The sequence below is a fragment of the Dioscorea cayenensis genome, chromosome 20 (genome assembly GCF_009730915.1).
Source record: "Dioscorea cayenensis subsp. rotundata cultivar TDr96_F1 chromosome 20, TDr96_F1_v2_PseudoChromosome.rev07_lg8_w22 25.fasta, whole genome shotgun sequence".
In the NCBI taxonomy this organism is placed as follows: domain Eukaryota; kingdom Viridiplantae; phylum Streptophyta; class Magnoliopsida; order Dioscoreales; family Dioscoreaceae; genus Dioscorea; species Dioscorea cayenensis.
The window spans coordinates 27,457,244-27,471,266 of NC_052490.1; the positions used below are offsets into that span (position 1 = coordinate 27,457,244).

General features: G+C 34.9%; 1 protein-coding gene across 1 annotated transcript; it reads left to right on the top strand.

Moving 5' to 3' along the window:
• Window positions 1-9: 9 nt before the first annotated feature.
• Window positions 10-9,681, top strand: LOC120251177 (protein farnesyltransferase subunit beta-like). Its single transcript, XM_039259715.1, has 9 exons — window positions 10-40; window positions 182-287; window positions 1,975-2,010; window positions 2,374-2,456; window positions 2,544-2,597; window positions 3,079-3,130; window positions 7,890-7,954; window positions 9,339-9,357; window positions 9,447-9,681. Exons 4-9 carry the CDS (start codon window positions 2,374-2,376, stop codon window positions 9,660-9,662), a joined length of 489 nt encoding a protein of 162 aa, XP_039115649.1. The 5' UTR covers window positions 10-40; window positions 182-287; window positions 1,975-2,010; the 3' UTR covers window positions 9,663-9,681.
• Window positions 9,682-14,023: the final 4,342 nt, after the last annotated feature.

Consider the following 14,023-nt stretch of genomic DNA (forward strand, 5'->3'; position numbering starts at 1 on the left):
AAGAAAAACTTGGTCCAAACTTTGATGTACTCGATGCCAAGTAAGGTTTGGTTTTTGGTTTTGGTTTCTATTACACACATCTGTATCTATATATATTGTTGAGGATTCCTCTTTTCTCAATCAAAAGATTCATGCTATCTTTTCTCATTTTATCGATCTTTGGCCAATATCAAACTTGTAGCCGGCCTTGGTTATGCTATTGGATTCTTCACTCGATTGCTTTATTAGGAGAACATGTTGACTCAGAATTGGAGAATAATGTAGTGGACTTTCTTTCCCGTTGCCAGGTTCAAGGTTTCCCTTAGTTCTTCCTTTCAGTATGAGTTTATCTTTTATCATTGTGGTGTTTGTTTAGCATTTTTTGAATCTTGTTTCTTGTTATTAACTGCTGTTTTATGTTTGGTTGAAATTTAGTGGGCTTATGAGTTATGCCTCTGCTTTTCCAGTGAAGTACCAAATGGTGATAAAACTTTATTGTTCCTTTGGTGTATCCCACAAGTTTCTTTTTCTAAAAAGAGATTTAGGATTAAGTTAAGAAAATTTAAGTACGAGTTGTTGTTATCTCTCCCGAGTTTCACTATGCATATACATGCTTGACATATGATTAAGATGATTGGGATATGACATCGGGTTATAAAGGAAAGACTATGTTCTATTTTTTCTCCATGTTTATATGTTTTTAATCAATTAGAAAATGATAGCGGAAAGGTTAGGGGGAGTAATTGTGATAAATATTAAATATGTTTTTGAATTTATGTACATATGCAGTACAACTTACGGGGCTGCTCTTTAGTCCCATATTTGAGTTTGACATTTATAAATATAAGTAAACATGTCAAAAATTAGTTTGTGGAATTTGGTGAGCATGCCCAATTTTCAAATACAAAAATTAGATAATAATATGCTTTGTAATATATATATATATTAGATAGATAGATACCAATGCAATAACATTGAGTAAACAATTGTCAAACTTGAGAACAATATCTTAAGGTTGTCATTTTGATTTTGCTTGGGTCCATGTCATGTCATTTGACTTGGATATTTCTTAGGAAGGAAAAAAACATTATCATGTCGGATATAAATTTTACAAATTCTGATTTTTGGTAGTCATAGGGAGTATAATCCACATGCGAGATTGCCAACAGATAATAGCACGTAGACACTACATCATATTTATTTGAGGGATGAGGATTTATTTTTAGTAGTCCTGTCATTTCTACTAATGTGTGCCATTCGAGGAGATTCCATCTTCCAGCGTACTTTCCTGAAAACTCAATGGCATGCTATATGTATGTAACATGGTTCATTAAGAGTCGACCTTTGCTTATTGAATCCTGCTATTGATGACCACCCTTGATGATGGGCCATCCCATAAATGTAATTGCTGATTTGGAATATGGCTAATGTTCCAACTTCTCTGCTTTGTGCACCCTTCGAACTTTGTTTATTGCTAAATTGCCCTTTAGGACGATGACCTGTGAAAGGTTTGCTAAATTTGACATTTATAAGGTCAATTGCCATTTTTAAATTCTAGGCTATAGATATTTAATTGGGCCAATGAATGAATGATCTTTAAAAGATTTCACATCACTTCATGGCTGGTTAACTGATGAAAAGTCTGATCAATGAAAAGAAGATTATATGTTTTTTCCCACAAGTATTGCATAAGTTATGCTTTAAGTATCATGACATGGTTCAGGTGCTATATGGCCCATGTTATTTCAGAAATTCAATGCTTCATTTTATATTGATGTGATTTGTGGTCTTGCGTGCTAAAATATTGAAAGCTTTATTAAGTAATGAAAACCGGTACAGGTCTTCATCTTGCACAAATCACAATAGTTACCTTATCCTATTATCTTTCTATACCCTGATTGTGTGTTTGCCAATAGGAAAGTTGAATATCAGATGTAGGGATTTATGAAGTTGGGATTCATATGAGCTTACATGGGTGCTATCTTGGTAATGTAGGACAAAGATGGTGGATATGGAGGTGGACCTGGGCAGGTTTGTTTATGCCATGCTATGCTTTTTTGTCGTATTCTGTTAGAATTTGTCTCTGACGAAATTAGGCTAAATATGCAATTTAGATTTGGTTTATATGTGAAATGGCACACGAGCCTGAGATGCATGTGTGTTTCAGATGACAGTCTGGTGACCATAATACTCTAATTATTGATACAGAACCTGAGATGTATGATTTACAAAAAGAATCCAAACTATCGGACTATTGATGCAATGTATAACTCCAATATATCCCTGTTAAAAGTTTAACTTAAGCAGATATTTGTTTTGAATTGCTTAATGAGTATGTTACCATAAGAAATTGGATATTTGGCTTGTTTTCTAACCATTTATGAACTCGCAAAGATGCCTCACCTAGCAACAACATATGCTGCTGTAAACACATTAGTTACTTTGGGAAGTGAGAGGGCATTCTCATCAATAGACAGGTTATCCCTCCACCATATTAAGTGGTAATCTTCTGCTAGTTCTTTACATTGAATAGGGGTCTAATTTATAAACTCTTTGATGCTCAGAGGAAAAATGTACGAGTTTTTATTGCGGATGAAAGACGCATCAGGGGCTTTCAGGTGCACTTCTTTGCTTTCTTATTTTCATTGCAGAAATGCCGCACAAGAATGACAGGCATTAGGAAAAAGTTATTTTATTCTTGAAAGGTCAGCTGAATTTCAATTCATCCAAATTATGAGAAGTTCCTTTGCTCTTCATCCAAGAAAGCTGTCACAACGGAAATACTTTTGTTTGTACCAAGCTGTTCTAAGGCTTCAAGTTCATTGTCATTAGCACTATCTTGAAATTCTATATGGACAATCATGACTTTTTGAAAGCTAACCTACTCTCTTTATTTTTTCTAAATCATGACACTCGCAAACTAGTCTTTTTTTTCGGCTATGAAAGCCTCTGTCGTTAATTCCATCTTTCTTTGACGCTTGGTTTACTTTGTATCCTATAATAATTTCCTAACTGAACTCTTCACTAATGAGATCTCCAATGTTTACCTTCAGCTGGTGACTTTAATTTCTTAAATTTGATTTCTTCTTTTTCATGCAGAATGCATGATGGTGGTGAAATTGATGTCCGAGCTTGCTACACTGCTGTTTCTGTAAGTATTTACAAACATTCTCCATTTTTTTAGGATAAGAAAAAAAATAATTTCCTAGTTTACAGGATTTTTGAATGCTTATATTTGATGCATTATATCAGATAGGCTGAATAATTAAGCAGAATATTGAGAACTATGCTATATTTACTGGATGGCTTGAAGGCTTTACCATGTCTTGTTAGACTTAGAACAAGAAGGCTGGTTTTAGCTATTTGCTTATGCTTAATTTTGGCGATTTGAGTGTCTCAAGTCAGATAAGGAAATATCTATCAATTTGAGAGTAAGATTGTGATTGAGATCATTTTATTGAGAAGCATTGCCCTCAGTAAATAGAGAGGCTACAAATCATAGTAGGAATTACATGATATGGAAACAAATCATAAAGGAATTAAAATAGGAGAAATTACATAATATCGAAGAAACTAAAAAGGAGAAAGGTATATAAGGATGTTCTTACAATAGGAAATGATAAATAAGGACACTCTAATAATAGGAGATTCCAACACTTCCCCATAAGTTAGGAGTATATTGATCCATCATGCCTGGTTTGGAAGTAATTGTAGCCAAATAGGAGCATTGAAGAGCTTTAATAAAGACATCTGCCAATTGTTTTTTGATGAGGTGTGCAAGCAAGCCAAAAATAAACGCAAGTGCACATGTCGTATCAAGTAGTAAAAGTGTGCATAAAAGTAAGGTCGAACTCACAAGGAAATTAATTATTAGATACTAACCCTCTTCCTAATATCTAGCTGATCAAAATATAGTTTAGATTTTTGACGAGGAAACTAAGAGTCTAAGACTAAGAATATGCTTCCAAGATACACAACATATATCAAGTAAAGATTAAGATGATGAGAATGGTGCTTGGAAATGACTTCCCTTGGTTGTTAAAAGTAAAGACTTTTATTTTTTTGTAGATTCTTGAACCCTAATTCGTCATGATCATTGGACCATGGAGGTTTCTTACATAAACCAGCCCCTTATCTCTAAGTGACTAATTCCTAAACAAGGTAGGGCAAATGTTGAAGAAAAATTTCACACATACCCCCTATGAATGCATTTCGATTTTTATGATCCTTGCTACTAGGTCACTCTAATCCGGAAAGTTCTATTTATTTTAGCTATAAGAAATGAGTTCAAACTCTTTCATTGATGTAAGATCATTCACACACTCGGGCTCTCGCTAACTAAGTATGTGATCAATCATAGGGTTAGGCTTTCTCTAACTAAAGCTATGCTCACAAATTTGGGCTCGCGTTAACTAAATTCGCGGATCAAGCATTGCCACAATTGAATCTCAATATCAAAACAAATTAGATCAACAAAAAAGAAGTCTAGAAATTATATTTCAATCAAAATTCATCAAGTCCAAGCATCAAGAAAGTGTAGCCACTCATGGATACAAGCATCACTGAAATACAATCAAAGTGCGAGAAAACAAGAGATCCATAAAGAACTTTTTTGAAATTATGAAAAAGAGTTGATGAGATAGATCAATCCTCTTGAAATTTGATCTCTCCTCAATTCTTTCTCAAATTAAGGATGATCTCCCCTTGCTAATGCTTGAGATGATGAGAGACCTTCAATTCCTTCTCGAAGAAGCTAGCTTCCAACCTTAAATGTCGTCAAATTGTTGCCCTTTTTGGTCTTCATAATCTATTTATAGGGTTTCTAAACTACTAAACACGCACCACTAATCACTCGGGGTGTTTAGTGGGCATGTTAGGTAGTTAAAATTTTTGAAACGGCATATTCATGCATAAACATGGCTTGGAAATACGTGCTCACATAACCAAAACAAGGCTTTGCAAACATCGCTCACATAACCAAAAACACGGCTGTCTTTTGTTTGGAACACAGGCCCATAGGACGATACATGGGCTTGTTTGACAGACGTCTTTAGTTCATTCACTTTGTTTTCTTCTTCAAATAGCTCAAAAACTTGCTTAAAAAAATGCTTTCTTTTACCCTAATATTTGTAGAAGAGTCTAGACATGAAAAATAATTGTATTGAGCATCAAAATTTATCAAAATTCTCAAGGATTAAGCAAATGCTAAGTGAAATTTTATAAAAAAATAAGGACTCATCGCACTTATCAATTTTCGGCTACAAAGGTGGAGTTGAAATCGATCGCGAAGAATAGCATCTCGAATCGAAAATTGAAGCTAACAAGTTGATGCTTTACTGAAGTCGGCAAGCGATCGGATATGTTTGGAAAAAAGACTAAACATGCTTTTTCAAACTGATAGGATTCACACTCTAAAGACTACAAATAAGACAAAATGAGGAGAAGACTTGGAAACTCCGTAATAGTGCAAAGGATAGAGGATGACGTTGGGAGATCCAAATAACCCTTGTTGTTGATGTTATTGGACCGTGAGTGGATGAGCCTTGGACGACTAGGGTCTTGAGGCTTTTTGATCAGGCCCCTCGAACCTGGTTCTTTGATACCATATGAATGTAATGAAAGTGAGACCACTTTATTGGGGGTAATTGCCCTCTATAAATAGAGAAGCTACGAATCATATTCTAAATTACATGATATGGAAACAAATCATAAAGGAATTAAAATATGAGAAAATTACATAATATGGAAGAAACTAAAAAAGAAAGGTATATAAAAAGTTCTAACAATAAGAAAAGATAAATAGGGACACTCTAATATTAGGAGATTGTACCAGATTGCATTTGTTATGTAATGATACTATTTTAAAATAATGACATTAAACTGGAGACTTATACATTGGACTGGCTTTATTTTTCTTCTTGTCATCTTATTTTTTTGTTAATTTGATCATTTTTAAATGGTTCTAGATTTATCAAACAACAATTTCTTGTTTGCTCTCGAGGAGTAGACGCACCTGTAATCTGCACGATTTGAAGAGACTCATTCTATTGGGGCCTTCTTTTGGAGTTCCCCATGCGGCTCTCTCCTTCAATCACCTTTCCTTCAGATCGCTGATGTTTTTTGTGTTTTCTATGTTTCTTGTTCTTGTTTAGACTAAGTCTGTCTCCACACTTGGTGGAGGATCTTAGTATGTTCTCTCTTTTTCCTCTCGTTAGCCTGTGTACCGCACATATTTTCCTCTTTGTAGCTGCTCTTTCAGTTTCTAATGAAATGTGGTTTATCCACTTCTTCTTCTTCTTAGGAATTCTTGTTTGTTTTCCCCGTGTGTCGTTACTAGGCTACAAGCAACAAGTTCAAAATAAATATTAAATTTTTTTTATGGTTAATCATAATAACCATTCTAATTAAACAATACAGTTTGAACAATTGTGTGAATTCATTCTAAAGAAAGCCAAATATAAAAATCTTGAAAAATAAGGAACACCAAAAAATTGCCAACAGTGCCTCTCAGAAGCCTTATTAGCACTAGGAAGCTGAAGTTGACTTGCTGCTGAGATTTTCAAATAGAAAAACAATTTTGCTCATTGAATTGGTATGAAGAATGCCTTATTAGCACTAGGAAGCTGAAGTTGACTTGCTGCTGAGATTTTCAAATAGAAAAACAATTTTGCTCATTGAATTGGTATAAAGAATGCCTTCATTTAATGGCTGATCAGTCCAAATAATAAGTAACATGATGCGGAGATGGTTTACGATGATGGAACCTATGCATAAGGCATGATTCTGATGGAAAGTGGACAGGTATTGGATGTGGGTCTTAGTAGTCACAATTTTGCAATTGTATGAGACCTTTGGAATGGTTGGATTCTTTAGCACTTTCGTTGGTATCAACTGGCAAGGAAGAGATTGAGATGAGGAAACAAAATTGGTTGAACACATGTTGAATTTTGGTGACATGATTAAGAATATGGAAAATGAGTTTCATTATTATTTGCTTTATATATGAAATGATAAACTTACTTTTATTGGTTCTATGAGCTGTGACAAATAGTGATTCTTGAATTATGTTGTGTGGAATTCATATTCGTTGCATTTATATTAAGGGGAATTTGGAGAAAAATGAAGTATGAATAATTTAAAAAAGACAGTAAAAGAGAAAGGGAGGTATGGCTAGTATGAGTGGGTTTGAAATCAAGCCAAGTCAATGTGTGCATTGGTTTGAGGTGTCAGTTTAAAAAAAGGAATGCTTTTGATAGATGGGATTTCACTAACTTTTGTGACCTGAATTTCTTCATAATTAAAAAAAGCATTTTATCTTTTATTTTTTTTCCTTTTTCTTACAGCAACTTTATTTTGAACAATGATAATTTTTGCTTTTTGCCTGGTTCAATATTTGCATTGGTTTGAGGTGTCAGTTTAAAACAAAAGGAATGCTTTTTGATAGATGGGATTTCACTAACTTTTTGTGACCTGAATTTCTTCATAATTAAAGCATTTTTGTCTCTTCTTTTATCTTACAGCTACTTTATTTTTTGAACAATGATAATATTTTTTTGCTTTTTGCCTGGTTCAATATTTTCACAATCATTTAGGCGAGCTAGTTGAGTGAGGGTACTTGGGCTCATAGGACCTGAACTTTTCCTGGCAATAACTTGGTCATAACATTGTGTTGGTAAATTGCGTCAGGTTGGGGAGACATGTTAATTTGTTGGTATTGAGCATTGGCCATGTCCATGTTGACCTCCTGAGGTCAATAATGGGCAGGTAAGTGGCCTTCATGGGTTCTTCATGATTTTGTAGCATACTCATTATTTATAGTTAACAGAAGATCTTTGGTTTATAAGTGTGGAAAAATATGCTTAAACACTCAGCCACTCTAAACTCTTGTAGTTTTGCCACTTTGACACCAGGTGGCAAGCATGCTGAATATTCTGGATTCTGTGCTTATTAAAGATGTTGGAAATTTCATTTGGAGGTTGGTATCCTGCAATTTGACTATCTATTATATATAGCTTTTTTACTTTGTTTCACATATTTCTGAGAACATGATTTAGGGTGTGTGGAGCACTCGATCCAATTCATTCTTCTTGGTTTAACTACAGTTTTTTTACACATAGGAAGTTGGAAGCTGGGAGACTTCAGGCATTATTGGCTTTAGTCATAGAAATTAGTTTATGGAACTTGTTTATGAAACTCCATAAGGAACAAACTTCATTCTTCTTAAAATTCTGCTGGCCTACAAGAATGATACCTTGGAAAGAAATTATTCTATAATTGTGCCTAGGAATGATCAATATGAACAGTGGGCTGTTGCTAAAGATAATTCTTGTTGATTGGCTTGTCTGTGGTTTCTACTGTGGGGTTGGGTAAATGGCAATCTTGCAAAAATTGTGGCTTTTTAGTTATCCTAGCCATAGTTGTTAGAATCGGCCGATTCCCGATTCGTATTGGCGATTCGGTTCGATTCAACCCCCCTACGATACGAATCGGGGGTCTGAATCGGCCATACTTTGAATCAGTGTGAATCATCTGAATCATGGACGATTCGATTCAAATAGTCCCATTCACGGTTCACACTGATTCCAAAAATACATTAAATTTGGGTTATTTTTGTGCTGTGCTTATCAAAATTTTAAAAATTTAAAATCTTATCTAATTCTAATTACCACAAATGACTTTTTATTTTAGTTTTTTTGTTTGTTTCTCATTGACAAAGTCCTAGAGTAATTTGCTAAGTATAGGTGAATGATCATCTTTTAATAGTAGTCATTTAATTTTTATTTTTGGATTAAAAAAATATAGGAAATCTATTTTTCCATGAAATTTTTAAGACTTATTATTAGTTATTTCTGAATCGTCCGATTCACAATTCGATTCCCCGGTTCGGAAAATGAGCTATCCGATTCACGATTTGACAACTATGATCCTAGCTGATCCTCTTACGAACAAAACATTTGGTTTTGAAGGTCATAACTTATAAGCAAGGATCATAATTGAGTAGACTCATTTGTTTTTGCCAAGTTGGTGCTGTGATTGTTATTTATATTTGTGAAGTGCACAGTTTTTGAGGCAGAATTTCAGGCCAAGCAAGGGCAAAACTATTAGAAGTTTGTACAAAGAATCATAATGGAGTGACAAATGCATATATTTGTTGCTTAAATTTAGGTTTAACAATATTTTTCATCCTTATATTTGACTGTTTGGGTCATTTTTGTCTAGTACCTATGTAATTAAAAAACATGTTCAATATGATCCCCTGTTCAGACTTAGCATATGATTTCAAGTGCCAGATTTATTAATTCATTATCTCTGGTTTGCATATGTCTCACTGATAATCCATATGGATGCTGGCATTTCAGGTTTAGGTGGCCACTTATGGTACAACCATCCATGTGATATCAATAAATTTTTTTTGGGAAGAAATATATTACTTTTATGTAAGAAAGGGCTTTTTTAATGTTGATCAGTTGATGTGGCTGACTTGGAATGGTGAGAGGAGGCCTTGTGAAATGGCATCATGGCAAGCCAACCATGATGGCATTTTTTTTACAAAAAGCAAAATTTCCGAAGTTTTTTTAATGCTACATGGGTGGTTACATGGCATAAGTTATCATCTGAGCATGGTATGTCGGCACCCACATGGATTATCAATGTTCAGATATGCGAAAAACCCAGATAAATGATTCTCGTATTTGAAATTATATGTTGAGTCAACAGTAGGGACCATATGGATGTTTTCTTTTAATACATTAGGGATATTCTTAACATTTTTTAAATACATGTACAAAAATGAACAATACGGCCAACTATAGGGACAAAGAGTGGCTTTAATTGTGAAATTTATGGCTGCCAATGGAATAGACATACATCACTATTTCTTTGTATTAGAGCAGCTAGTAGTCCTACATTGATTAAATTAGTTTATATGGATGAATATATGTCTGGATCTCTCATCCTATGAGCTTCAAGTTTTTGGGTTATTTGGTTTGTATCTAACATTCTGTTGGGTCTCTTAAACTTTTGTTTGCGTAGTTTTAAGTGATTAACTTTGATTAACTCAAGAAAACTTTGGAGAAAAATGGTGTGTCATTTCTTGGTGGAGAACTCCACTTATATACAACTTACAAATTGATTCTATTCACATTGTAATTATGGAAAATATAATTTATAACACAAATTCTGCTGGTTTTAAATGGCTAATTGCAATGCCTAATATCATGCATTTCTAAAATCAAGCATAAAATCAGCAATCAATCAGAAATCAGCCAATTCTGCTAATAGACATAAAATCAGCAATCAGAAATCAGCCAATTCTGCTAACATCCCCTCTCAAATTGGTGCGGATAAGTCTACAAGCATCAATTTGCCAACAAGGAAATTATGCCGCTGACGTGTCAAGGATTTCGTGAAGATATCCGCTAGTTGCTGAGTGGTCGAGACATAAGGCAAGGTGATAACCTGGTGGTTATAGGCCTCTCGGATGGAGTGACAAACAACTTCTATGTGCTTCGTGCGCTCATGGAAGACAGGATTGGTAGCAATTTGAATAGCATTGGTGTTATCAGCATGTAATAGAGTTGGTTTATTTTGTGGAAAACCAAGTTCATTGAGAAGACCTCGCAGCCAAATGATCTCAGAGCATGCAGTAGACATGGCACGATATTCTGCCTCAGTGAATGACTCGGATACATAGTTTTGTTTATTGCATTTCCAAGATATAAGAGCATCACCAAGGAACATACACCAGCCAGTAGTAGATTTCCTAGTGTCAGGGTAACCTGCCCAATCAACATCACTATTAGTTTGTAGTTAAAGTGAAGGACTAGTAGGAAAAAATAGACCACAATTAGGTGTACCAAGGATATATCGAATAATGTGATTCATCGCATATAAGTGGAGATGTCGAGGAGACCGCATGGACTTGCTAACAATGTGCACAACATAAGAGATATCCGGGTGGGTGATAAATGAAATAAGACTGCCAACCAATTTCCGATATAAAGTAGGATCCGAAGAGGCTCTCCTTCATTATTTTCGATCCTTTACATCTCGTTTCCATTCGAGTTTCAGTTGAAGTAGCACGCATGAGTCCAGCTAAGTGAACTAGATCCCGAATATACTTCCATTGATTTAAGAAAATACCTTAAGGCCGATGATGCATTTCTAACACCTAGAAATAGGTGAGTTGACCAAGATCTTTCATGTGAAAAAGTGGAGTGTAACAATTTTTTTGAAGATTGGAGATACCCGTCTAAATTAGAAACCAATGATGACAATATCATCCACATAAACAAGGAGGACCACTTTGCCTTTGCTTGTCTATTGAAGAAACAGAGACGAGTCATATTGACTCTGAGTAAAAGAAGACCTAAGGAAAGTAGATCGAAACTTTTCAAACTATACACGTAGTGCTTGTTTCAAACCATATAAAAGAACGCTTTTGAGTTTGCAAAACAACATTAGAGAAGAAGTAGACATACTATACTGGAAGTTTTTATGTAAACTTCTTCTTTGAGATCACCATGCCAAAACACATTCTTGACATCCATTTGAAGCAAAGTCCAAGATTAAGATACAACAAGTGCTAGGATGGTTCAGACAGTGGTCATTTTGGCCACCGGTGCAAAGGTTTCATCATAGTCTAGACCATGTTGTTGCTTATTTCCAAGAACCACCACCTGAGCCTTGTAACACTCTATAGATCCATCGGATCGAAGCTTGATAAAGAACACAAATTTATTGCCTAGAGGTTTCACAGATGGAGGAAGTGATACAACCTCTCAAGTCTGATTTTCTTCAAGTGCAAGAAGTTTTGCTTTAATAGCTTTCCACCAACACTCATGCTCCATTGCCTGCTAGTAATATGAGGGAATAAGAATAGAAGATGAGGTGGCTATTAAGGTTGTGGGATTTGAGAAACCATACCTATATGGAGGTTTACTAACCTGAGAGCTATGTCTAAGTGAAGCAGGTGCAGTTATTGTAGTATAATCAACAATAAGGGAATGATCTTCAGGAGGCTTTGGAGTCGGACATCTTTGATAGACCAAAAGTGGTTTAGAAGATGTGGGATTTGCTGGAGAGATAGTAAACAAAGGTAGTACAGAAAATGAAGGAGAAAGAAGATCTTGATGAGAGAGAAAAAACTATTGATTTTCTAAAAAAATTACATTTCTAGAAATCTGAATGCGATGCTAGTTGGGATCATAACAAAGAAAACCTTTTTGATGTACATCATATCCAAGAAAAGCACATTTAACAGATTGAACAGTGAGTTTTGTGCGTTCATGTGTAGGAAGATGAATATAATATACACAACCTAAGGTACGAAGGTTAGAATAATTGGGAGCATGGCCAAATAACCGAGTGAAAAGAACAACATTATTCAATGAAGAAGAAGGAAATCTATTAATGAGGTGGACGGCAGTGGAGAGCTCTTCACACCAAAACCAGATGGGAACAGATGATTCTAATAAAAGAGTGTTGACAACATCAAGAAGGTGATGGTTTTTTGGTCAGCTACCCCGTTTTGTTGCGGGGTTGAGGGACATGACCTTTGAGAAATTATTCCATTAGATTGTATAAACTGCTGAAACAAATGCGATATATATTCACCCCCATTATCGGAATGAAGAATTTTAATTTTGGTTGAAAATTGGGTTTGGACATATGCATGGAAAGATTTGAAGGCAAAAATATTTCATTTTTAGAGTGTAAAAATAGATCCAAGTGAAGTAACTTGTGCCATAGCCCACAAATCACTATGGATCATTTCAAAAGGCTGGACTATTTTATGTGTGTGAATAGGAAAAGGCAAAGTTTTTCTTTTACCAAGTTTACAAGAATTGCAATCAAATTGGATAGCACTAAGAGAAAGTGACTTTTTATTTCCACGTAAACAAGAATTTAGCAAATTATGAAGAACATTAGGGTTTGGATGCCCAAGAAGTTTATGGCATACTTGGTAATCAACATGTGCAAAATTGCAAGAGACAAAGAAAGATGTCGGATATGAAGAGAAAGGAAATTTGAGGGGAAACACACATCCTACTTTAGGCTATCTTCCCTGACTATTAATCTACACAACACATCCAAATTTAGAAAATTCTACTTTACAATTATTGTCAACCAATTGACCAACTAAAATAAGGCTAGTGGCAAGATTAGGAGAGACAAGAACATTAGTTAAAGAGGAAGAAATATCACCGGTGGCTATTATAGGTATGTGGTTGCCATCTGCAGTATGAATCTCAAGTTTTCCAGAATATATGTGTACATTGGTTAGAAATTGATCATTATTAGTCATATGATTGGATGCCCCATAATCACAATACCAAGTGGATGTAGAAGAGGGATTACTGAGAGTCCTAAAGCGCAAAGATAATCATTTGTTGGATTGTTTCAGGGTAATAGTTTGAATAGGAGCAGGAGCATTTTGTGTCGGGGTAGCTGCATTCACAGAACCACTAATACTAAAAGAACCAACTGAGGAAATATATGTTGATGGAGATCTCTTAGGAGGTCGAGTAGGGCACTCTTTGATAATATGGCCATCCTTTTTGCAATAGTTGCAGAATATTTTGGAATAATTTGAAACATAATGGCCAAATCCCTTGTAACAAAAACATTGGATATTACTTATGTCTCTTCCTCTTAGTTTACTGTGCGCTATATAAGCTATTGGAGTAGAGCTGGATTTTTGTTTCTCCATGGCTACTTGAGTAAGAAGTTGTTGCTCTTCCAAAAATAACTCATAAAGACATGAATCCAAGGAGGGAACCGGGTCTCGATTCTTAAGATTAGACTTGGTACCTTCAAATTTAGATCTCAATTTTATAAGAAACTAATCTCTTTTTGTAATTTCATGGACAAATTAAATTACACTAAGGCCTTCCTGAGATAAGGAAGCATAGATGATACCAGTATATTCAGCCCAAAGATTCATAAAATTAGAATAAAAATCAGAAATAGAGAGGTTGTTCTGCTGTAGATTGTCTAATTCATGCTCTAGATGGAATTTACGAGCTGCATTTTGCTGATTATA

What these genes read in the sequence shown, in the direction of transcription:
- LOC120251177 (XM_039259715.1), top strand. Translation starts at nt 2,374, where the DNA reads ATGCCTCACCTAGCAACAACATATGCTGCTGTAAACACATTAGTTACT. An exon ending in GACGCATCAGGGGCTTTCAG is followed by an intron (nt 2,598 to 3,078) that starts GTGCACTTCTTT and finishes TTTTTCATGCAG; the next exon opens with AATGCATGATGGTGGTGAAA. An exon ending in CTTGCTACACTGCTGTTTCT is followed by an intron (nt 3,131 to 7,889) that starts GTAAGTATTTAC and finishes CTTTGACACCAG; the next exon opens with GTGGCAAGCATGCTGAATAT.